The 24,594-nt window shown below is 39.4% G+C and overlaps 3 protein-coding genes across 4 annotated transcripts in view; 2 read left to right on the forward strand and 1 right to left on the reverse strand.

The window, feature by feature from the left end:
• Positions 1–168: 168 nt before the first annotated feature.
• On the forward strand, positions 169–12,932 carry BAG1 (BAG cochaperone 1). 2 transcript variants are annotated; one of them, XM_048940638.1, is made up of 7 exons: positions 169–297; positions 2,641–2,769; positions 2,935–3,017; positions 3,730–3,843; positions 4,412–4,519; positions 9,926–9,988; positions 10,496–12,930. In XM_048940638.1, exons 1-7 carry the CDS (start codon positions 255–257, stop codon positions 10,583–10,585), a joined length of 630 nt encoding a protein of 209 aa, XP_048796595.1. In that variant the 5' UTR covers positions 169–254; the 3' UTR covers positions 10,586–12,930. The 2 variants fall into 2 exon arrangements, with proteins under 2 accessions (XP_048796595.1, XP_048796596.1); XM_048940639.1 differs by having other exon boundaries at positions 207–317; positions 10,496–12,932.
• A 508-nt stretch (positions 12,933–13,440) lies between these two features.
• On the forward strand, positions 13,441–24,447 carry ZNF830 (zinc finger protein 830). The gene is made up of 10 exons (XM_048940631.1): positions 13,441–13,624; positions 13,760–13,859; positions 14,190–14,310; positions 15,279–15,318; positions 16,636–16,847; positions 17,931–18,021; positions 18,661–18,724; positions 21,141–21,221; positions 22,552–22,628; positions 23,781–24,447. The coding sequence occupies exons 1-10, from the start codon at positions 13,503–13,505 to the stop codon at positions 23,962–23,964; spliced, it is 1,092 nt and encodes a 363-aa protein (XP_048796588.1). The 5' UTR covers positions 13,441–13,502; the 3' UTR covers positions 23,965–24,447.
• Positions 21,230–24,594, reverse strand: part of LOC125691354 (poly(rC)-binding protein 3-like) — a 470,720-nt gene continuing 467,355 nt past the window's right edge. The window contains exon 15 of the mRNA XM_048940627.1: positions 21,230–22,127. Coding sequence (XP_048796584.1) covers positions 22,067–22,127 — 61 coding nt within the window. The 3' untranslated portion in view covers positions 21,230–22,066. The remainder of the gene's footprint in view (positions 22,128–24,594) is intronic.

Raw genomic sequence — 24,594 nt, forward strand, 5'->3', positions numbered from 1 at the left:
GCGTGGAGCTGCAGTCGGAAGCCGGGAATGCCGCATTCCTGCGCGCAGGTCACAGCAGGGCGGCTCTCACGACGCACAGCCCCCATCGCCGGGCAACATGGCGGAGTGAGGGCCTGCTTCTCACTGCATACTCCCGGAAGTGACGTCACTTGCCAGCTAGACGGTGTTGAGCGGGCGGGGCCTCGGGCGGAAGTGACGCAATACTGGTGCGACTGGGCCGGTGCCCGCCGACGACTGCTCTGTGGCGGTGCGAGATGGCGGTTCCCGGAGCCCCCGTTACTGTTACCGTCACGTACAGTAAGAGTCGCCCGGGGATGGTGGGTGTGGGGTGTGCGTGTCTTGCTTCTATCGTTAGCAGCCGACCGGCTGGGCGGGATGGGGGCGGCCCAGAGCGGCTGCGGGCTGCGGTGGGGGACTCCGAGGCCTGCAGGAGGGAGGGAATGGCTACTGCGGCTTGCTGCAGGTGGCACAGCTGCCCTTGTCAGAGGGCGTGGAGCGAGGATCTCTTCTAGTAGCAGTCTCCCTCTAAATAGTACTTGTCAGAGCTGAATTCGGTGCTGTATAGTGAATGCAGTGCTACCTGATGGGCTCTCGTAGAATGGCTTGGAAGGGACCACAAGGATCATCGAGTTCCTGTGGCAGGGCTCCCAACCTCCAGATCTGGTATAGACCAGGCTGCCCAGAGCTCCATCCAACCCGGTCTTCAATATCTCCAGGGATGGGGCATCCACTGCCTCTCTGGGCAGCCTATTCCAGCATCTCACCACTCTCTGTGTAAAGAACTTCCCCCTGATATCCACTGTGTTTGGTGGAATGAGTGTATGGGTTTCAGGTTAGGGAGATATGATATTGCAGAGAAGAAGGTGAGAGAATATTTTTATCTTTCCAGTTGCTATCTGGTAATTATTTAGTTATTAGCTAATAGAAACCATCCTTTATCTGCAACTGTAGCTTCTGGCAGTTTTTGTATTAACATTGTGAATGAATATAGGGAGAGGTGGAATTAAGGAGTAAGAAAGAAAACAACAGCACAACCATGTGTATCAGTTCACCAGTAGAAGATACTGGATTGAAGCGTAAAGATCTTGGAAACATGCCTTAGTTCTTTTAAATTGGTATCATTGTTTACTTATAAGCTGTGATAACCATTTCTAACCCATGTTGATTTCATTCTTGTGTGGATCAATGGTAGAGTTTTTCTTGCAGTCTGTCCAAAGTAGTTTTCATGATTTATTTTTCAAAGTGTTTCTGTTGCAAGGTGAACTTCAGCTGTTCTCTTCCTCGTTTCTGTTTTTATTTTCCCTCAAATGCTGATAGTCACAGCCTTTTACACAAGGAAGCTGTTTCACAGCAATCTTCTGAAATGCAACAAGATCAGGACTGAAAAGTTCCGTTTATTGATGTGTTGTTGGCTTTCTTTGTTCATATGTTTTTCCTCCAAATAAACAGGGAAGAAGGTCTGTCTATGGAAAATATTTCAGAGTATCTTACTGTGATTTTTGAGCTTAAAACCATTTTGGAATTTAAAAATACTACTAGAGGCGTTTGCAAGTTTTTATTCCCCAGTGTAGCTTTATGTGTGACCCTTGGTAGGCTGGAGCACTTTAAAATTAGTATTTTTATTGCTCTTCTTTGCAGAAGATTAATGTACTTCAAGTTAGTGGCATAAGAATAGTTTTCTTTCTAGTGTTTGTTCTGGAGCTTTCTTTTCCTGTAAATTTAATTTCTGTTTTAATTTCCCCCGCACCCAATGGTGGCTGATTCCTGTGGGTACTTTCAAATTGACTGACCTTGAATGTGTGGGAGCAGAGGGTTGTGGAAAGTTTCTGTTGTGATGCAGAGATTAATAGACATCTTCCTTGGTTTTGTTTTTTTTTTTCTCTGAGATCTTCCTGCTGTTTGTGTGCAAGTAATTTAGGGAGCGTAGGATGTGCCGCTAGCGAGAGGTGACGTATAGGATGAGATTTCGCAAGGTGGCTAAGGCTGCATAGCTGTGGTATTACGGGCAAAAATAATCTTTGGACTGTGAGAATTCTTTCAGGTGGAGAGGAGACAGTGTAGGGATTGCTTGCCTTTTGTAAAGACTAGGGAGCAAAGGAAGTGATAAAACATCTCTGGTTCCCCGAGATTTACAACATCAGAAGTTGCCTAGAAGTAGGACATTAAAGAGGTGAAGAAGGTGTGGGCTTTTGTGCTTTAACTTGTGGGACATTTAGACCACGTGCACTGTTTAAAATTAGATGGGAAATGGTATGGAGAAGGACCACTGTGCCAATAGAATACTTCCAATTCAATTCTTCAGGTTATTAGAAAGTATGAGAAAATTTTCAGCTGAGGTGAGTCACTTCAAGAGGAAGGAGTTCAACAGAACAGCAGTAGTTATGGCACTGAGAGACATGGCTTAGTGATGGGACTTGGTAGGTCAGGTTGATGGTTGGACTTGATGATCTCAAAGATCTTTTCAACCCAGGTGATTTCTATGATTCTAAGAATACTTTCATTTAAGATTAAAATTATGTGTAGGAACCACTGATTAGAGAATTTTCTACATTATGGGAAATACATATTAGAAACTGTTTTCCTGTGATATTTTCTAGATAGTAAGTATCACTTATTTTACCCATTATATTATTTTATTAGGTAATGAAAAACACAATATTCAGGTTGCTTCTCAACAGGAAGATGGTGAGCCTACGCTGCAAGACATGGCTGTGCTTATAGAACAAGTCACTGGTGTTCCAGTTTCTTTTCAGAAACTTATATACAAAGGTAATTTATAAATCTGTTGGTTTTTATAAGAAACAGTAGGTTTCATCTTAGTCACTTGCAGGTGTCCTTGTTTTGAATGTCTTTAAAAAGATGTTTGTATGGCACTAACTACAATTAGTAATGTTTTGACTGTTTTTTTTTCCCCCTCCCTTCCTTTCCATTTAGGGAAATCTCTGAAAGAATTGGAACAGCCATTGTCAGCACTTGGTGTTAAAAATGGTTGCAAAGTCATGTTGATTGGGAAAAGGGTTAGTGTTACTTTCAGAATTGCTTTTTTTTTTTTTTTTTTTTCCATACGTCATCCTAATTTCTGTTAATGGTTCAGCTCCTAAACAGATACTGGTTACAGCATAAAAGTAATCTTGTTTACCTACTCACAAACCTGAGTTCAGTCTTGCGTTGTACTGCAAATAATGCTGCAGCTCGTATGTTTCTGAAATTGCATTATTGGCAGGCTTCTGCTGAATTTGATCTTTGTCACTGCTCATGAACCTCCCATCCACTGATGACCTTTTCTGCCCATTTCGTTTTTCTAATGGGGAAAAAAAAAAAACCAACAACTGTCGGTACTGAATTTGCTGGATTGTTTCCAGCAAAAAGATCTGTGAGTAGCTTTATCAAGTGGAGTATGAGGTAATATCACCTGATCTGTAAGTTACTTCTATTTACAAGATGCTGAAAAATCTGCAACAGAAAAATTGCTTGTGCTTTACGTCTTCCCTTCAAATTTGTATCATTAAATGTGTTTTTATATGTCTCCACATTTACTGTATCTGTTACTAAGTTTTGGGAGAAGCTTATATGATAGGTGCTAAATTATGGAAAGGATAGCCACAGTGCAGTGTATATTTTAAGTCAACAAAAGCCTTTGTGTCTCTTACCACTGTTGTTGCTGCTCTTTAGCTGCATAGTGATTCTATTTGTTCCGTAGTTGTGAATATTATACTTTTGAATACACAGAATAGTCCAGAAGAAGAAGCTGAATTAAAGAAGTTAAAAGATCTGGAGAAGTCAGTGGAGCAAATAGCTAATAAGTTAGAGGAAATTAATAAAGAGTTCACAAGTATCCAGAAGGTATGCCAGCTTTGTGTCCTTTTCTGTCTTTGTAAAATTGTTTTACAGGTATATACTTTAAAACAAAACAAAACAAAAAAAAACCAACAAAATGATAACAACAGCAAAAAAACCAATAATCTTAAGTTTGCTTAAGTTTTTGAGTAGTCAGTAATAGGCTGCTCCACTTAGCTGCCCCTGGAGAAAATAGACATTAATTTTTTTTACTGAATTTCAAATGTCATTTTTGAGTTTCTGAAATGGAGAGATATATAGCAGTGTTTGGAAAAAGGTAAATATTTATTCAATAAGATACAATGTTATCTGTAGGTCTTGAAAAACGGATCATTTCTTTTATAGTTCAAAGGAAAATGCCTGTTACTTTGAGTTTTGTTTAACCTAAAAGGAAACATTACAGATTTTACTGGTTGATTTTATACATTGATAGAGTACAGATTGAGATGGGAGTTCCTTTTGTACTTGAAACGACAATAAAATATGTTTTTTGCTGTGTTGTGTCAACAGATTTTTCGAGGCTGAGCATTCTGTAAGGTGTGGAATGATTTTCTTCCCTTTTTTTCTTTATCAGGGATTTTTAGCAAAGGATCTCCAAGCAGAAGCTCTAAAACAGCTGGACAAGAGGATAAAGGGAACTGCAGAGCAGTTCATGAAGATCCTGGAACAGGTTGATGCCATTGTAAGTAAATGACCACAGAAAAGAATCAAAACCAAACAGAATTTTAAGAGTGCATCTTTCTTGTAAATTATTTGATATTTTAAAATATGAACTAATTCATTTCGGCTTTCAAATATAGTTAATTGGCTTGCAATTCTTTTCTTTGATGACCAGCTCTTGCTCCTGTATGAGTCCATAAGACTTCTTGGCAACATCTATTTGTAAGTGGTGGCCTTAATTCCTATGTATCCATCCCCATTCTACAGAAAACCTTCATTTGAGGCAGCCTGTTGAGATGACATGAAATGGGTATCTTTCATTCAAGTTCTACTCTTTTAGCTTGTCTTGGCAAACTTTACTAGTAAACTTTATGATAACGGTGTGATTATCTATCTATTCATATTCTTTGTAGTACTGGTCAGGGGACTTCCAGGTTTAGTACAAGATTTTGGAAGTCTTATAACCATCTTTAGGGAATAATGGAGTCCCTGTGCCTCAGTTTTGTCTCTTGTGGAAGCAGAGCAGCCAGAGATAAGACTAAAGACTGTTACCTTTTCATGTAGCTATTTTTAACTTCTGGTAAAGAATCAATAAGAGCCTGTGGCATTGAAAAGCCTCACATTTTTAAGCAAGAAATAAAGCGAAGGTTTCCACACCAGTGGATGAAGCTATGTTATGTTTACCAAACTCTTATTTCTTTAATATGCAAAGAAGACTGGGGTTTGTTTGTTTGTTTGTTTATCGTGGAAACCTCTGAGAAATTTCTGTGCAGTCTTGTAGATATGTGTAGTTAAGTGGAATCTTGCAGCCATTCAGTGTACTGATACTAGACCAGGTCAGATGAACAGACCACCAACTTTATGGAAGATCTCTTAGATTTACTGTAGCTGTGCAATGTACAGAGGTAGCAGCACAGAGTGGTGGTGAGGTATGTGTGAGCAGTAAATGGACTCTACTGAGGTTAAAAAAAAAAAAAAAAGCAGAAGAATCTAAATCTTTTGGAAAGTAGTTTGTCTACAACTAGGAGTTTTGTCTGTATTTTATAGTTGCTTTATACAGTATTTAATATTCCTTTTGTTAATCAAGAAAAAAGCAAATCCTGGCAAGTGTCTTGAATATTATTCATGATATAGGTGTGCTGGAGATTCAGTCAGCATGGTTGGTTTTTTAGCAGAGACTGAGCTATTTTCTAATGACACAGAAGCATCAGTGCTTTGTGGAAAGCAAACAAATCAGCAGCTCACACTGTAAATGTTTCGGTTTGTTTATTTGGCAGAATTGTTGGGAAATCTTTTTGAAGCGTCTGTCATACGTCCTTTGCATTGATCAGAAACATGGAGCTTGATACAAAATGAAGTTTGCGTGGTTACAGAGAGCCAAGGATGAGAAAGCAAGCATTTTATTTTTATCTGTTCTAAAAGTGTTATCTTACTGTCAGCAGGCAAACTCATTCATTAGGGGAGCTGAGTTTGGCACCTTTTTACTAGGGTCCATGTCTGTACAGATTGTGAATTTGAAAGGTGTGCTCAGCTAAGAAATGTCAGAAGTAGTTGGGTTGTTGTACAGTATTGGAGTGGGACTAAAATATGGTGTCACTGCCTAAAGTGTGAAAACATAGCCTTCAAGTAGCTCAGTCTTGAAGCTTTTGGGTGCAGTAGGTGTAACTTACACGTTTTAACGTTTGTTTAAAATAGCTACTGCTTCTACAGTAAGAGGGGCGGAGGGATCCTGTGAACGTCTAACAGATTGGGCCTTTCCATAAGCTGCAGATGTTTGAAGGATTTTATTATTAGTCAGGAGGAACACTAGTTCGGTCTTGTTCAGCACTTGGTTTGTCTCTTTGCATCACCAGAAATGCATTTATTTTAGCAACTGGAGCATCTGGTCAAGGAGTAAAAGTCAAATCACGCTGCTTATTAAAGATCTCAGGGGAACACAGAAAATGCTTGACTTGACCACAGTTTTAAAAAAAAAAAAAAAAAAAAAAAAAAAAAAAAACCTGAAAAGTTTCTTCATGAATAAAAGCTTTTCTGAGATTATTAGGAAAATTTGAAATGGCAGACATGACACTACTTATTTCTTATGATCCTCCCTTAATTTACATGAAGTCTGACCAATATTGCAGTCTGAGAGATGAGATTACTTTGTTATCATGATGATGTTTTCATTAATGACAGATGTGGAATCCAGAACACTGCAGAGAAACAGTGTTCATACAAATGAAAAAAACCTATTCTGAAATGCAAGACACTCATAGTTATGTTCTGGTGGCTCATGCTCCTTGAGGATTATTTGAGTTATAATTCCTCTGTAAGCCTTACTTAAATTACCATTCTGTTCTGATGAAGCTTTTTGCAGTCTCCTCGTTCCTGCTAATACTAAATTGACATTTCAAAGATTGAAAGAAGGAAATACTCCACAACTAATGTAATTGTGCTGTTAACATGCAATTTGCTGGCTTCTGTGAAGTTCTGTCACTTACACTTGGAATGATGAGAATTTATTACTAAATCTTTGAATATATTTGGGTAAATGAATATTGGATAAGCTTTTCATAATAGTAATTCTTAAATCTTGTAGTATGAATCATAAGCCTGAAATCAAAGCCTTGGGAGAAATTTTTTCTGAAGCATAAGTAGCATAAAAATACTGTTATCTCTTCAGTGAAAGCAGAGCTACCTTGTTGTTACCATTTGTGCATTCACAAATAAAGCAAGCTGCCATTTAATGGCTTGTTTTAAAGAAGCTGCTATTTACTTAGATGAGAAAGCTTCAGAGTTAACATAATGTGCTTACCCAATGTACTGATCTGTTTAATTTTAAATTTAAAAATGGAAGGACTGGTACTCAATTCAAACAAACCAACCAACAAGCTATGCACTAAAATACTGAAATACATTGTTTTGGAGTTCTGAAAGAAACTAAGAAAAACAACGACACCAAAAATGATGTTACATAGGGTGTCAGCAAAAATCCTTGTTTACAACTGATCAGCATGGGTGATGTGTGGTAGTTTTTGTAGTATCCTGAAAATAGCCTGTGGGATAGGATTAAGGTAGTATGCATCAACTATGTTCTTTATGCTAAGTGTTTGTTGTGATTGTTTCATCATCATAAAAGTGAATTGTGTTGTTGAAAACAAACAAAATAGGATTTTTTGTGTGGTTACAGGGTGTCATTTCTAAGATCTCTTACGATATCTCATATAACCTTGTAATATGTTCTAATCTTTGTTCTCCTCTGTGAAAGCTCTAAATACTCCAAAGGCCTTCATTATTGTTAATGAATTAGAACTAGTGTTTGAAGAGTAGTCACACACAGCATTAAACTAACCTTTTCAAATGTCTTGAAATGTCTCAGGAGCATTCAGTTTCTGAAAGAAAACATCTTACAGGATCTTTTCACAATGTCCTGCTTATTGGAAGGAGATTTAATGTGCTGCAGTGAACAAAGTCTTAAGTATAGTACACAGTGCTAGAAAATAGAGTTGTAAAGAGCAGTTTAGCTTGTAAAATGAATAGTGTGAAAGCATTGTGCTTTCAAAAATTCTCATTTTAGACTGTTGTAACTATTGTTGAAAATGTGACAACAATTTCTGAAACCATTTCATGCTGTAATTCTGTGAGAGATAAGATGACAGAACATATGAAGAAAGGATTGTAGGCAGAACAGGCTCCTGTAGGAGAATTTACATTTTGAATGACACACTCCTGGACTTAACCTGATAACTTACTTTCAAAGGTGCTTCTTGAATAAAAGCATTATATTTCTAAGAATGTTCATGCAAGTTTGATAAAAAATAATCTGTATGGATGTTCTACCTGTTTGAATAAAAAACCAACAGCATAAACCTGAGTGCTTTTTGCACCAACACCCCAATTTACCAAAACAGTTTAACAAAACAACCAAGCACCTAACAATTGCTGAGCTGATGTTGCATGAGCATACTGGGTGGAAGGAGTGTGGAAAGTGATGCAGTTTGAATTAAATTAAGAGCTGTCAGCACGTAACACTTCACATCTGCTACCTTCCATGAATAAATTGCAGAGAATAGCAGACATGCAGTTAAGCAGACTGCCAATGCCTGTGTTACTGGTGACGTGTTCTAGTTCTAGCAAGTGATTGAGTTAATGTGTTTGTAAGAAATTAATCACAGAATTGTAGGGGTTGGAAGGGACCTCCAGAGATCATCGAGTCCAACCCCCCTGCCAAAGCAGGTTCCCTACAGCAGGTCTCACAGGTAGGCATCCAGGCAGGTCTTGAACATCTCCAGAGAAGGAGACTCCACCACCTCCCTGGGCAGCCTGTTCCAGTGCTCCGTCACCTCACTGTAAAGAAGTTCTTGCGCATGTTTGTGCAGAACTTCCTATGCTGCAGTTTCCAGCCGTTTCCCCTTGTCCTGTCTCCACTCACCACTGAAAACAGTCTGGCCTCGCCATTCTGCCCCCCACACCTTAGATACTTATAGACCTGGATCAGGTCCCCTCTCAGTCTTCTTTTCTCGAGGCTGAACAGACCCAGTTCACTCAGCCTTTCCTCATAGGAGAGATGCTCCAGGCCCTTCACCATCTTCCTGGCCCTGATTAATTGAATAATTGAATAATAAATTAATCCGTTTTAATAGTCTGTAAACAAAATGAATTTGATGCTCAGCAGGAGTTAACATGTGCCAGAGTAGACGGAAGCAGTGTATATACAAGAAAGACAGAGAGCTGTTGGAGAGGGTCCAGAGGAGAGCCACAGAGATGATCAGGGGACTGGAGCACCTCCCCTACAAAGGCAGGCTTGTTCAGCCTGGAGAAAAGAAGGCTGCAGGGTGACCTCATTGCAGCCTTTCAGTAGCTAAAGGGAGCCTACAAACAGGAGGGGAATCAACTCTTTGAAAGGGTTGACAACTGCAGGACAAGGGGAAATGGTTTTAAGTTGAGGGAGAGAAGATTTAGGTTGAATGTCAGGAGGGAAATTCTTTACAGAGAGAGTGGTGAGGTGCTGGAACAGGCTGCCCAGAGAGGTTGTGGATGCCCCGTCCCTGGAAGTGTTCAAGGCCAGATTGGATGGGGCCCTGGGCAGCCTGGTCTGGTATTAAATGGGGAGGTTGGTGGCCCTGCATATGGCAGGGGGTCTGGAGATTCATGATCCTTGAGGTCCCTTCCAACCCTGGCCATTCTGTGATTCTGTAATTACTGCTTTATGTTACCTGAAGATGTGGTAGATTTGCTAGCTCAGCTGTTTACAGTCAGCATGCTGTATCCCTCATTTTCTGAATTCATGATTTTTAAGTCCTTGTGTAATTATCTTCACTGCAGGCATGATGTTTTCAAGATGCCTGTTGAGAGGATTCAGATCTTTAAATACATACAGTCTTTGCAGTATGTCTAATATGTTAGCTTCAACATTAAGTACATCAGCTTGTTTATTTTATTGCAGAATCTGCCAGAGAACTTCAATGACTGCAGACTGAAAAAGAAGGGATTGGTGAAAAGGGTTCAGGTGAGTTTTCTTTCTTTTTATTTTATCCCCTCCTTCTTCTTTATTACTGCTGGACACTTGTGTATCAGTGAAGATGGGGGTTCATGTTGACTTAGAGTCTTGAGAAATAGATTCATCTTTGATTTAATGACAACTTACTTTAGCTTTTGACTGAATGTGATCGTCCCTCCCAACTGTGGCTACAGAACTGTGGCTATGTATTTTAGGAAGGATTTTAAAAGTGCAAACCCGTCTGAAGCTTTGTGATTCTTACTGTTGATTATGAACTTTAACTCAAATAGTTCAGTGGTTGGACCAGTGAGGTTTCTTTATCAAGCCCTGTGTTTCTGTTAGATTCTGAGTAAATGGAAATATTAAAAGTAAAAAATGAAAACTGACCACCAGACGGTGGTCACTGAATTGGCATCTTCATATTTATGATGGAAACTTTAGTTTCTGTTCTTAAGAAGCAGTCTACCATTGCTGTAATTACATCCTCTGTAACACTTTTTTTATTATTATTTTCAGGCTTTTCTTGCCCAGTGTGATACTATTGAAGGAAATATTGGACAAGAAATGGACAAGCTACAGTCAAAGAATTTGGCACTGGCAGAATGAGGCATTACCCTTCATAATTAGGAAACATAATTGCTCTATGAGCAAGAAAAAAGTTTGCTCTTTGTTTTGGAGCACATATTCAGCTTTTTTGTTTTTTTTAAAGCCCAGTCTTTTAGACTGGAAGTAGTCAATTATTTCTTGCTGGTTGTCTTGTTTGCCACTTGGTTAGGCCTACTGTTTTGAAAAGAAAATCCTTCCTGAAGAATTGCAGAAATAATCTTTGTGGTGAATTATGTATCTTATGGACAATTGTTTAGTTAACTATGTAACAGAGTTTGCAATGATGGGCAATATTTTCTGATATGTTTTTGAATTTATTTACAACTGAAATGAAAGAAGGTCTATAACCATATAAGTGCCATATGTTGCAATTTTAGGACTTCAACTTGATTGAAAAAACACTGAGACAATATCTGGGAAAGTTCAATATTACAGTAGACGGTTCAGAGCAATAAGAAAAACCCTACACGTTTATATTACTTAATGTTTGTATGCATTTATAAATATAAGGAAGCTTGACTATAAGGGAGTCGTACCTATTTTAGCCTTAAATTGTCATAATAAATGGAATGTACTGTAACATATATGGTACTGAATTCTGAATGGTGCTTTAAGTTGTTAATGAGCTTGATACAAGTGTACATGTTTATTTACATGTAATTCTGATGTACTGTGTCTTTTATAGCTTATTTTGATTGTTTTTTTTTCTTGATAGGGGTTGAAATGAGATCACATGCTGCTCATGCACAAATGGGGCACTTAAAACAAGGTATAACTAAGGAGCTGTTTTGAAAGGTTCTTTTTTTCTGGTTTCACTGAATTCATCGCACTATATTTATTGGAAAGATTGCAGTGATTATTCTGCTATGGTAACTAGTAAATTTTTATAGAATGTTACATAGTGGCATAAATTTATTTTAACAGTGCTGTGTGAGAATCAGTCATAACCTCAGTCACATTCTAATACGTGCTATGCTTTGCCTTCTGTGTTAGCTTAAAAAAAAACCAAAACAAAAACCATAAGCTTTTGCTTGAGATAACACATTTCAGTGGGGGCAGCCAACTGTGCTTGCATCTGTCAGTCAGAGCCCACAGCTGATGTAACTATAGTAGGAGTTGGTTTTTTCACTGATGCTTCTGATAGATTATGGCATTGGCTGGTGAAATATTGACTGCACTGAGCCTGTTAAAAAAAAAAAACAAAACAACAAACAAAACAACCACCACAAAAACAACAAAACAAACACACAAAAAAAGACCACAACAAAACATTGAGCTCATAAGCAAAAAACCTAAGCTTTATAACTTATTAGAAGTTAAAGTGTTTCTTTGGTATTTGTAATTGGAGGAACATTTTAGTGTAAAATGCCATTGAATGAATGAAGGGATATGCACATGTTAAAAAGGTTCACTTGTGTTCTAAAAATGTCTTTTGGCCTTACTAAGATTGGAGTTGCTGTATTCTTGCTGTTAACCACTTTCTTCAAGGTTGTAGTTTTTGCATTTAAAACTCTGTCTTTAGCATTTGTGGAAGGCTTTAAGGCCTAAGTTCTTTCTAAGTTTTACTACCTGGAGTTAGAGAATGATATGTTTGGTGAGTATGCATTTTTTTCCTAGGCCTGCTATTCTGGTCCTGCTGTATTTTCCCAACATTTCAAGGTTACAGGGAGGAACAGTTAGTTGTAGCCATTTTTTGTGAAGCCCTAACTTGATGCTTCTGGGCCAGATTTAGCTGACTCTTAAACCTCCAGCATCATTGTTGCTTAAATCAGAGGAAACAAACTTACCCACTTTGTTGTGATGCCAAGGATCCACACCTTCTCAAATAGGTGTGCTCTAATGCATTGAACTTTTACAGAAAAGCATTCTTGTCTGCCCATGAAGAGAAACGGGAGCTGTGGGCATGGCTAGCAATGTCTTCTACTTCTGCTTGATATTTTTCTCTCAGGTAAGAACATAGCATCACCTTTTCAATCTTTCCATCAATGGAAAAGGCTACAGGCTTCAGCTGTTTTCCATCTCTCCTACCCAGAAGTTGCTGTTTCTGGAGATGTGTTTGCATGAGGGTGTCCTTAAGCCATGTGGGCTAACTGAAAGATTTTACACAGTGCTGCTTTTGACAGTCTGGTACTTGGAGGCAAAAAGAGGGATTAACTTCTCCCACCAGCACCTCTGGATTCAGCAAAGTATGTCCTGAGCTGAAGACCTCAGGCAACTCTTCCTATCAGAGTGTTTGGTTTCTAGGACTAAAGTGAATGTGTATGCAGACAAACTCCAGCAGTATAAAATTGTTTTGACTGCCAGGTACAAAAAAGTACTTCTTGTGGAAAGTGGATGGTTGCATTTAGCGTTACCTCTGTGATACCTTTTTTGGTGCTGAATCAACCCACGTCAGAAGACAGCCAGGCCGCTCACCTCGGCACTGCCTTCACTTTGCCTATCGTCTTCCTCCCGCTGCCACTCAGGCAGAATATCCTGCCCTAAAGTTTACGTTTGTGGTATTTGGAGTTGAATCACAGAGCTGCTCCCCTACCCCCTCTGTATCCGTATATATAGGCTGCGGTGCCAGGCGCACCGGGACAGCCCTCCTTGCAGGGTCCTGAGCCATTCTGTGGGTGATTCTGTCAGAACAGCAGAAAATACGCTGGTTTTGGTGAACTCAGTGCGAAGTTCTCACGACTGCTGTTACTGTGAACCTAGAGTCGTGCTCGCTGCTAGGCTCGACCTTTCCTTTGACTTCCGCAGCTACTCGCGCTACGGAGCGCTATGCCTCACAACGCGACACTTCTCCCATGCTCCCCTTCGGGGCGGGGCCGCGGCGTCCATTCCTGTCGCTTCCCCCAGCTCCAGTCTGGGGGCGGCCATCGCCCGCCCACAAAGGGCGGAGCCGCAGCCTCGCTGTGCTCGCCGGGACAACATGGCGGCGGCCGGAGTGGGCACGGGGCGGAAGCAGGTGCGGCAGGAGGAGCTGCGGCGTCTCATGCGGGAGAAGAAGCGGCAGAACGCGGACAAGAAGCGGATCGAATCGCCTTTCGCCAAATATCCTCGGCGGGCCGGGCGGGGAAGGCCCTCGGCCCCGGTTCTCGCTGGGGGGGGGGTGGAGGAAGGAAGGTAGCGTTGAGGGCGGGGGAGGTTCACGCAGAGCACCGCATCTTTCCTTAACGGCGTCGTCACGTACAACAGCCTGGGCCACCTGAGCTGCACGTTGTGCAGCGCGCCCGTGAAGAGCGAGCTGCTGTGGCAGACTCACGTCCTGGGAAAGCAGCACCGCGAGGTGAGCCGGGCGTCAGCAGCCCCGGTCGCTTGCGAGTGAGCAGCGAGGCGGTGGGAAGGGCTGCACGGGGGGCCGCCGCGGGCGTCGCATCCCCGGTGGCGCTGGGAGGCCGCGTTGGGTCGGGCCCCGGGCAGCCGGAGCTCTGCTGGGTGGCAGCCCTGCCCGCGGCAGGGGTTGGCGCTGGGTGGGCTGTGAGGTTCCGTGTTGCTCTGGTCCCACATCACATCGTGTGACAGGTCACCAGAAGCGTTACGTTCTGAAATTATCGCGTTTTAAACTGGCTAAACGTTCTTGGTAGGAAAGCCTCTTAAACGTTGTGTTTCTTTGCAGAGAGTTGCAGAATTAAAGGGAGCAAAGCAGGCAGCAAGTGGTTCAGCTGCTGGTGCATCGCCTCAGCCTGTCAAGAGAAAAACTGCCGATGCAGAAAGCACACAGTTAAAGAAAATAAAAGGTAAAGAGGGAAAACTTGCACTTGCAAGAATCTTGCAGTTTTACTTGTTCGGTGCAAGGTTTTCTTTTGCTATACTGTGTGAGCCAATGACAATGTCAGCCTGTTGCTGCTGAAAGGGGAAAAAGTGTCTTATTCTATTCCTTTTCTCTGCACCACTGAGTTAAAATACTCATTGTGGTTCATATTCATGGAGTGTTTTCACTATTCTATATTACATTAAGTACAGTAAGGCAAGCTATTAAACTGCTTAAGTAAGTGCAAGAGCCTAGCGTAATCACTACAGATTTAAGGTAAAACCTTATGAGTGTTTCACTTTTGGGCACCTCAGTACAGAAAGGTGCTGGAGCAGTTCTGAAAAAGGACAACAAGGCTTGTGAAGGCCTTGGAGAAAATACCCTATGAGGAGAGACTGAAGGAACTGGGGTTGTCCAGTCTGGGGAAGAGGAGGCTGAGGGGAGCCCTCACTGCTCTCTTCCAGTATCTGAAAGGTGCTTACAGTGAGAGCGGGGTTAGTCTCTTCTCACTGGTGACAGGATGAGAAGAAGTGGCCTCAAGTTGCGCCAGGGTAAGTTTAGGTTGGATATCAGGAAAAACTTCTTTACAGAAAGGGTTGTTAAGCACTGTAATCGGCTCCCCCGGGAGGTGGTTGAGTCATCATCCCTGGATGTGTTTAAAAAGCATTTGGATGTGGTGCTTAGGGACATGATTTAGTGGAGGGTTGTTAGAGTTAGGGTAGTACGGTTAGGTTGTAGTTGGACTTGATGATCTTTTAAGGTCTGTTCCAACCTGAGCAATTCTATGATTCTGTGCGTAGGGTTGGAACTAATAGTAATAAAGGGCATTTAATTTGCAAGTCTTGATAAATGATAATGATAATCTGTAACTTTCTGAATTTGCTGTTGTAGTTAGCAAAGTAGGTTTGCTTTAAAAGCACGGGTTCTAAGAAATGGCTCTTGGCTGTTCTACAGGTACAGATGACAAGCCACATACATCTACGTCTTCATCTGGGTAAGCAGACTATATCACGTACTGTTTTGTTTGTACCTCTGTTGGTTTTTAACCTTCTCATCTTGTTCTTCCCCATTTCTCCTAGCCAGGGGTAGTGATTCAATCAGCAAATTCCTGCTTCTGTTCAGTTTCTAATGCAAGTGTATATTCCCAAATAAGGCAACATCTTCTGTGCAGATGGGAAAACCATAGTATTAACAATAGTGTCTGTGACAAAAGTCTCTTTGCTCTCACTATCAGACTTGTAAGCATTAATATGTATTATTATTACACTGTCTACTGTAATGAATATAATTATACTGTAGTATGCACTCCAGTCTTTAATGATGCTGCTGAAGAGATGACTGAAACGAAGGAAAATCTTTTAGTATATCTTTAAATAATATTTAGTATCAAAAACCATTAACAAATGTCATCGACTCATCTTCATTAAGACATAATTTTACTTAATGTTCATGCAAACACTTATCTTGTAGTTGAACTCTTGCAAAGGAACAGGTGTATTTGAATTCAAAGGGTTGGATTTATGCATCTTACTCCCTTGTAAGATTTCTAATGGTGTTTGGACATCAGTATGAGTGGGTAAATGCTACATGAGATCTCCTGTAAAATTTTCTCAGGGTAAACTGTTATATAGTGCAGATATTAGATGGTGTTATCTTGACTCTAAAATACGCTTACCTTGCTGGAGTTTTACATGTGTGTGTGTAAAATTGTCATTTGAGTGGTTTTTTGATTACTGATGATTGATCAGCGTGATCATTTTTAATACAACCGAGGAAAGTATTTGACTTGGAGACTTGTAGCTATCCTAAGCAAACTTGATTTTTCTCATTGCTGAGCCTGCACAGATCTTCTAAACTGCTCTTAACTTCACTTCTGAGCTTCAATAGGAACACAAAATGTTAGTCATGAAGGATATCAAGGTTTATGTGACGTTTGTATGACTGCTGAGCTATTAATTTTGTATTTAATAGCAGATATAGAGATACGGATAAGTTTAAGTCTACAAGTAGAATCAATGAAGCTGTCATTCCTCCAAGCTCACTTTGTTGTAGGATACTTCTATTAATGTTTCTTGTATTGAGTGTTCTAATACAAAAACATAATGGAAATATCTTTCAGCAATAACCTCAGCATTCCTGGGGAACTTCAGAAGAACGCAATGGTTGTGTAACCTTCAGACAGTGGATACATCTGTAGCTGCATGGTTTAGCATATTGTACAGGATGTGAGAACAACTTGGTCTTTTAGACTGAATAGACTGCAGATGCTAGAGTCAAACTGATTTTTGTTGCACTGTGTATTCCCTACTAGGCTACCAGCAGATTTTTTTGATGAAGCAGAGCAAAGCAAAGCAAACAAACAGTTTTTGAAAGGTCCTGGTCCCAGTTTATTGTCAGGAAATTATGATGATGATGATGATGAAGAAGAAGAGGAACAAGATCAACCGAACAGATCCTTTGTTATGCACAAAACTGAAATTCCACCTCCAACTCGAGAAGTAATACCTAATTCTCTGCCTGCAGGTAATGATGAATAAAGTGGTACAGTAAGAAGAAGCTGTGTCGTAAGAGTAGAGTAGAATAGTTTATTTGGAAGAGGCCTCCAAACATCATTGAATCCAATTACCGGACCACTTCAGGACTAATCAAAAGTTGAAGCATATTCCAAATGCCTCTTGAATGGTGACAGGCATGGGGCATCAGCCACCGCTCTAGGAAGCCTGCTCCAGTGTTTGATCACCTTCATTATAAAGATGTTTTCCTAGTGCCCAGCCTGACCCTGCACTGGCAGCTTTATGCCATTCCCATCCTGCCATCAATGACCAGGTCACAGCCTGGCACCTCTCTGCTTCCCATCAGGGTGCTGCAGGGAATGATGAGGTTGTTCTCAGCCACCTTTCCAGACTGGACACCTCAATCTCCTTCACAAGACACACCCTACAGCTTTGCTAGCAGCTTTGTTGCTCTTCTGCAAGTGCTTTCATATTGTAATATCCTTTTTATGTTGTGAAACCTGCACACTGTTCAAGGTGAAGCTGCAACAATGCTAAATACAGTGAAATCACCTGTTTAGTTGGCTGTGCTGTGTTTCACACACCTCATAATGTGGTTTGCCCCTTAGCTGCCAGGACACACTGCTGGCTCATGCCCAACCTACTGGCATCAGCACCCACAGGTTCCCTCCTGCTGAGCTGCTCTGCAGCCACTCATTCGCAGTCTGTGCCTGTGTCTGGCATTACTGCATCCCAGGTGCAGCACCCAGTATTTTTCTTTGTTGAACTTCACAATGTTGCTGTTTGCCTGATGATGACAGCTATTGATGGAAAGGATCTTTAATTTTCTGATTATTGCTGTTAGCTGGCTGGTGTATCCTACTGGGGGGGAGAGAAAGGAGATTATTTTTTTTGGTGGTTTGTTACTGTGCAGTGTTTTCTCAGCATGTTTATTGCTTCTTGTAATTGCTTGAGGCTGTCAAGTAGAATAATGTGTAACTTTCCTTCCCTTGATTCAGTAAGGTATTAATCTAAATTCCTGTCTGCTCGGAGTTTTGTACAGAAGTTTGAACAGTTGTTCTTTCTGCTCATAGGCTTCTATTCTTTCTTTTAGACTTCTTTGACAGCAAAACTATGGCTGTTCCTGTAGTTTCACATTCAGGATCCATACAGAAACCAGAGACACAAGAGAAGGTAGTAGAACGGTAAGCATTCAGATGAAATATTGTAAAATTTGGCAGCTGTTAATAAACATTACCCTTCCAGGAAATATAGATTGCAATCACTTTATAATTTGTCATATTGTTAAACTGTATTTGGTATAGTTTCTATATATGTCATAGGAAAGTGTGTTGCACACTAGGGATAGGAGCAGTGTCATACAGTGTCTGTTAGACATCTTTATTTGCAAGTTTTAACAGATGATGCTTTTGAAGCTCAGTGTCTGATTTTAACTGTTTGAAGAAAACTGTTGACTGGTTTTGTGGCAGTGCTTCAGCTCCCTTCTACACTTTTTCAGATGTTAGTTTGGCCTTTCAAAAGTAGAGACTTGTATTAAAATGTCTGGGTATGCACTCCCCCAACAGATAATTTGGGAATCCTAAGCTACAGCTCCTGTTTTGGCAGTGAGTTTAAAACCTGTCTCTGCAGTCCCCTGTGAGTTTGTTAAGACCAAAGCAAAGAAACAAGTCCTGTAGGCAAAACTTAGGCATAAAAAAGACTTCTTTCATTTCTAGGTCCTTCTGTAAGAATTAAGGATTTTATTTTTGACTGTTTTATAACTCCACAATCAAAGAGATTATTATAAAGAGCTAACTTGGAATAATCATAATCAAACATTTCAGGAAAGAGAATACTGCTGAGGCTTTGCCAGAAGGATTCTTTGATGATCCTGAAGTGGATGCAAAAGTAAGTAAGCAGATCTTTTTCTGCTATTTGATTTATTTCTGTAGGTTGTAGTAATTTTCTGGATGCTGAGGATGGCTTGCCAGTAATTAGTTGTACCAGTATATAAAAAAAGCAGTTTCATTCTGTGTTAATTAAAAGGCATGAAAAGGTGTGCAAAGGGTTTCAAAATATCTTTCAGAATGTATTTTCAATTGCAATTGAATTTTCAATTATATACGTTATGTCCTCTCCTCTGAGAGACCCTATTAAAAAGCATAGGAGTTACTATGCGATATTATTCAGCCTCCTGGAATGGGAACAGCTAGATTATGGCAAGCAGCATCATCTCTAGTACTGGCAGACTACAGCAGTGAATGTGGTTTTCAACTGTCATCTCTTATTGCTGTGGGTTTTTTCATAACGTGGCCGTTCTCCAAAAAGCTACCATTTAAAATCTTAGAATTTGGTCACATTCATTCAGGCTTCCTTCAGCATTGTGCAGTACTGAGCAATAACTGAAATATATGCTGCTATTGGAAATATCAGCTTTTTTTTTTTTTTGGTGGCAATGTTGTTTTGTGTCATTTAACACAGATTCCATGGCTTTCTTGTTCTATCAAAACAACAGCATTCTTGACACAAAATGTCATTTATTTTCCTTGTTCACACTGTGGTTTATCTGTTGGTTCATCTAAGTTGGACTGTGATTTAGTGAATAATGCTTCTCTATGTTCATTTAGTCCCACTGGCAGAATCACAAGCTTAAGTTTCTCTTTATTGTGGCAAGTTTCTTTTAGCACCACTTGTGCACGCAGCTCTGCGGTGGAAGTAAATACGTTTGAATAATGACTTTTTGAGTATTGAGATAAAGAACTAAAAAAGATCTGTGGTGTAACACACGACTGGTGTGTTATATTTTTCAAACGGGAAGTTGCACCATGGTGTGGGAAACTTGTACAAAGTGGGAATGTCTACCAGGCAGAGGAGAGCATGCTTACATCTGGGAAGGCGTAGTGATGGTTGTTAATGAGCTTTTTCTTAGTCATTTCCTTCACTGATAACATGTATGAGCGGGTACAAGTTCCTTTAGGCTTTCTTGAAATTGATTTACAGCTGTTCTTCTTAATCAGCCCTTTCTAAGTTTAGCTGACGTGAAAGGGAAGGAAAACATTTGTGACATCACATTGGGGTGACTGCAGTGATTGTGTGTTGAAGTCATCTACAAAATGATTATTTCTGGAATTAAGGTAGGCTTTTTGGAGAGGGGATTGTGAACATGGAGTATGCTGGTTCTTTAAACAGGAACTTAAAAAGCATATAAATTCTGAGTTTGACAAATAATATCTTTTAGCATTTCAATTTATTGTAAGAAATACAAATAATTATGAATTACAAAGGACAACCACAATGCATAATAACACAGTACGTACACACATGATAAAAATAATCACAAAACAGAAAAAGGAAACGATGACTTCCCAATATGTAGTTTGCCTGGAAGCTTCTAATATCTTCTACAAACTTAATTCATGCTACTGGATTTTGTATAAGCACTCAGAACCAAAGATAGCAAACCATCCTCTTTACTGAGATGATGATTGTTGTGTTGCCAAAAAGAGGAAAGAAGACAAGAAAAGCTGATGTTAAAAAAAATGTTGTGTTTCTGTACAAACTGCTTAGTTCTCCTAGCTATACGATTTCCATCTTGTCCAGAGCCAAGAATAATCTCTCTTCTGACACACAGTGCATGCCACAGCTTCTAACCTTGAGCTGTTCTGGTTATGCAGGTAGATTATCAAATTTACTTAAAAGTACAGTCTGATTTTGATTACCTTATTTGTAAATCTTAAAGCATTTCTTGCACCTACTTTATCAGTCCCATGCTGTCTACCATGGAACAAAAAGCTTCACTTTAAATAAAAGTGCTATGTAGCTATCTATTTCTTCTGTTAGCCAGTAAAATCAGGTGAGATTTGCAATGTGGTCAGACTATCCTAACGCTAATGACTTCACATTTTGTGTTATGCTGAAAACAATTAGCTTACTACTTTTTGAATTGTGTGATAGTTCTATTGTATGACTGAACAGGAGAAGAATTCATCCTTATCAATTGACATAGTAAAATTACAGTTCATTAAATCAATGGGATTAGTCATTCTTGTTAGTCCAGATATCTCACACCATACGTTTTTAGTCAGTTATTCTGTAATACTGAAGTCAAGCTTCTTGTTTAAATCCAAGAATAGAGTCAAATTTTTTCCTCCAAAACAACTGTAGTGCTACAATATCAGTTATTTCATTTACTAATATATATATTTTCTGACCTGTTTGTCTGAGAGCACAGCCCAATCTGTGCTGGTTTTCCAGTTCTTTTAGTGTGTTCCAGTGGCTCCCTAGGCAGTAATCATCACTAAACCTGTCTTCTCATGTCCTTCAGGTGCGAAAAGTTGATGCTCCAAAGGATCAGATGGACAAGGAATGGGATGAATTTCAAAAGGCAATGCGACAGGTCAACACAGTAAGTAATGGAGTCTATTTTTATTGATTCTAAATTCTATACACAATAAGGAGAAAAACAGTTTCATGCAGCTCTGTGAAGTGACTGACATGCATTTGTCAGCTGTTTGTCTGCAATGCAGTGTATGATTAAATGCACTTTATAAATGAGCAAGTGATTCTTCCACTCAAGGAACATCAAGTTGAAAAAAAATCTGATGATGAACCAGTCAATCATATATTTAGTTGCATTTATTAAATTGCATTTAAGTAAGATATATTAGATCTCAAATCAATGTTCTGTATCCAAACAAGGCGTAATTATGGGCTCTTCCTTAGATGAGATAGTTATTTTAACCTCAAAGGAAAAAAAACAAAAACAAAAAATGCCACCACTCATTTGTCTTTTTGGAAAAGGATCTATAAGGGGTCTGTAACCTGATTTCATGGTTAACGTAAGTGTACTGCAAAGAAATCAAGAAACTTGGGAAGGGGACAGAAAAGTTTGTGTGTGTGAGATGGAAGTTGATCACAGTTTTTCTTGACTTCCATTTTTTACTGTATAGCGTTGCATGGCAAGTCTTCCTGAACAGGTTTTTCTCTGCTTTTACACCATATGAAACTGTTGTTAAGGATATATCATGTTCTCACCATTTCCATTGAATATTTGCCAGTTTTTAAATTTTTATTGTAAATAATCACTCCTACGTCAAGTGCTAAGGAGGTGGTGCAAAAAAATTGTCATTGCTCATTTTAAAGCGCTCAGCACTATAAACAGAGGAAATATTCATACAAAAGCAGTAGTGGGTACATTTTACTAGCATTAGCCATTCGTATGATTCTTCATCTTAGAAGGAATCTTCTCAGTTATGCGTGGACCATTGACTGCATAGCATCTCCCAGACATTCAGATTTGAGAAAGTAAATGCTGAAAAAAATAACATGTTAGAAATACTTTGGGATCTAGAGGAAAAACTTAGCCAATACTTTTAATAAGCTTGTGTAACTAAGTACTGGGATATAGCTCCAATTCCAGCTTCTGGCTTTGAATGCACGTGGTTTGTTGTTGCTGTTTCAAATAGTGGAGTATGGAGAAATTCAGAAAGTTAACCCCAGAGCAACCAAACTACTTTTGAATTTTAGTTTTAAGAATAAACATTTGAATTTGTAATGAAACCATATCAGTCTTCTCCTGTATATGCCTTGAGTCCTTTGTGAAGGTGTATATGTATAGCAGGTTGACAATTATAAGACACTTGATTTGGGTAGAGGGAAGGAAGGGAAGACACAGATGCCAAAAAGGAACAGCATTGGAGTTTAGGGTGAATTTTCTTAGAGCTTTACTTGTTTAGATTTCAGAAGCAATAGTGGCAGAAGATGATGAAGAGGGACGACTGGATCGTCAGATTGGTGAAATAGATGAGCAGATGTAAGTAAATCAATTTCTCTATCAGACTGTTCTTCAGCAGTAATGGATCACAATTTGACTACAGTTATAAGCCTTTTTTAACTTCTAATCTTCTTCTGGTAATTGCCTAAATATTTGAAGGAGAAAGAAAGACTCCCTCTAGTCTCAGAATACCTGATTAAAACATGAATTTTGGTGCAAAGGAATTTCAAGTTTGTTACCATAATTTTTTTTCCTGAAATTCTTCAAGGCTGCTTGTGTTCTTGCTGCCTTTAACTGCAGACTGTTTCAAGTTAAATTTGAATTCAAAATCAAATCAATATAACACTCATATCTGAAGGCTGAGGAAAATATTGAGCTCTGGCTGAATGTAAGTTATCATTTTGTGGATATACAAGGGGAAGAAGGATTCAGACAACAATCTCTCCTTGTTGACTCTTCCAAGCAAACAAGAATGAAAAAAAAACCAAAGATTGATTTAAATCAGGCTGATACTTTGATTTTCAACAAAGTATCTTATTGAATTGGCCAGAATTATTGATATAAAAATGTATTTTGAGGATGAGAACTTCTAGGTAAATAGAAAACTGAAACTCTGTAACTTCATTTACTTCATGAATTTCTAGTATACTCCTCAGTAAGCTCAGTAAGATAAAGTACCTGAATGCTTGTGATGCCTTTTTGTCTTTAGTCCTGAGACCTCTAAAATACCAAAATGAATGGCCGTGTGATGTGTGGAAGACTGAGGTTCTGTATTATTCTTAAACCAATTTGTGGTCATATTGCAATTTGATTACCTCTCATTGCTAGAGAATTTACCACACCTCTCCCCTCCTTTGGTCTGTTTCTATTTCATTAATACACAGAAGATCCACTATCATTTTTAGTTGCCACACACACAGAATGGTTGAGGTTGGAATGGACCCCTAAGATCATCTAGACCAACCCCTTATTAAAGCAGGTTCCTTAAAGCATGTTGCACATGGGCTCGTCTAGCTGGGATCTGAATGTCTCCGGTGGAAAGTTGGTGGGAAACTGCTAAGCTTTTCTATATTCAGAGTTGGAGAAGCAGATCTATCAGAGTTAAAATATATATATATATATATATATATATATATATATATATATATGCAAAAGACCACAGATATTAATAAGTGATTTACTTATCAACAGTGAATGTTACCGTCGCGTTGAGCATCTGCGCAACCGCCAGGATTTGATGAAGGAGAAATGCAAGGAAGCCATGAGATTAAGAGCAACACAAGAGAAAGAGGATGAGGCTATTGGTAGCGAAGATGAAGAAGAACTGCAGGATTTGCTGTCTCAAGACTGGCGGGTGAAAGGGGCTTTGTTGTAGCATTTTTGCAGCGTGGCTGATCATCACTGTTATTTCCATTATTAGAAGTGAGACATTTTTGTTAAATATTTATTTAAAGAGGCTTGAGAGATGGTGAAGAGCCAACTGTGTAATACAAAAGAGACAAAGAAAGAAGCTCCAACCTTTGTAGATCCACAGTGGTGTATTACTGTAAAAATTGTATAATGCAAATGTTTTATGATATTCAGTGTACTTTTCTTATTAATAAAACTGATTTCCTACCAGAGCTATTTTAATGGGATTAGTAAGTAAGCGGAGAACCTAGCTTCTGCTAACATTAGATATGTGGAGACTTGGGCTGTTGTGTATAGAAGTACTGGACTACCAGAAGTGACAGTTTACAGAGATTTCCCATGTGGAGTAGGTAGGAAAAAAAATCTTAGGCATTTATCATCTGAAAAGTTCATAAGCTCTCTTCTCTCCATGGACCTACCCCCTTCAATAAAATATTTGTTTTTTTCAGGATCTTTTACAATTTTTTCTGTGTATGGAAGTGCCAAACTCAGAAATGTTGAACTACAGCTTTTCCACTGTGGTAGGTAGTACTGAAGACCTTTCTTTATAGTATCTTTTGCTTAACATGGCCATAATATGGCATACCTCACTTGC

This window comes from Lagopus muta, chromosome 3 (assembly GCF_023343835.1).
Source record: "Lagopus muta isolate bLagMut1 chromosome 3, bLagMut1 primary, whole genome shotgun sequence".
NCBI lineage: Eukaryota > Metazoa > Chordata > Aves > Galliformes > Phasianidae > Lagopus > Lagopus muta.

Coding starts and splice junctions, on each gene's coding strand:
- BAG1 (XM_048940638.1), top strand. CDS start 255: ATGGCGGTTCCCGGAGCCCCCGTTACTGTTACCGTCACGTACA. Junction 3,018..3,729: donor TCATGTTGATTGGGAAAAGG/GTTAGTGTTACT, acceptor TTGAATACACAG/AATAGTCCAGAAGAAGAAGC. Junction 9,989..10,495: donor GATTGGTGAAAAGGGTTCAG/GTGAGTTTTCTT, acceptor TATTATTTTCAG/GCTTTTCTTGCCCAGTGTGA.
- ZNF830 (XM_048940631.1), top strand. CDS start 13,503: ATGGCGGCGGCCGGAGTGGGCACGGGGCGGAAGCAGGTGCGGCAGGAG. Junction 18,022..18,660: donor CAAGAGAAGGTAGTAGAACG/GTAAGCATTCAG, acceptor CAAACATTTCAG/GAAAGAGAATACTGCTGAGG. Junction 22,629..23,780: donor GGTGAAATAGATGAGCAGAT/GTAAGTAAATCA, acceptor ACTTATCAACAG/TGAATGTTACCGTCGCGTTG.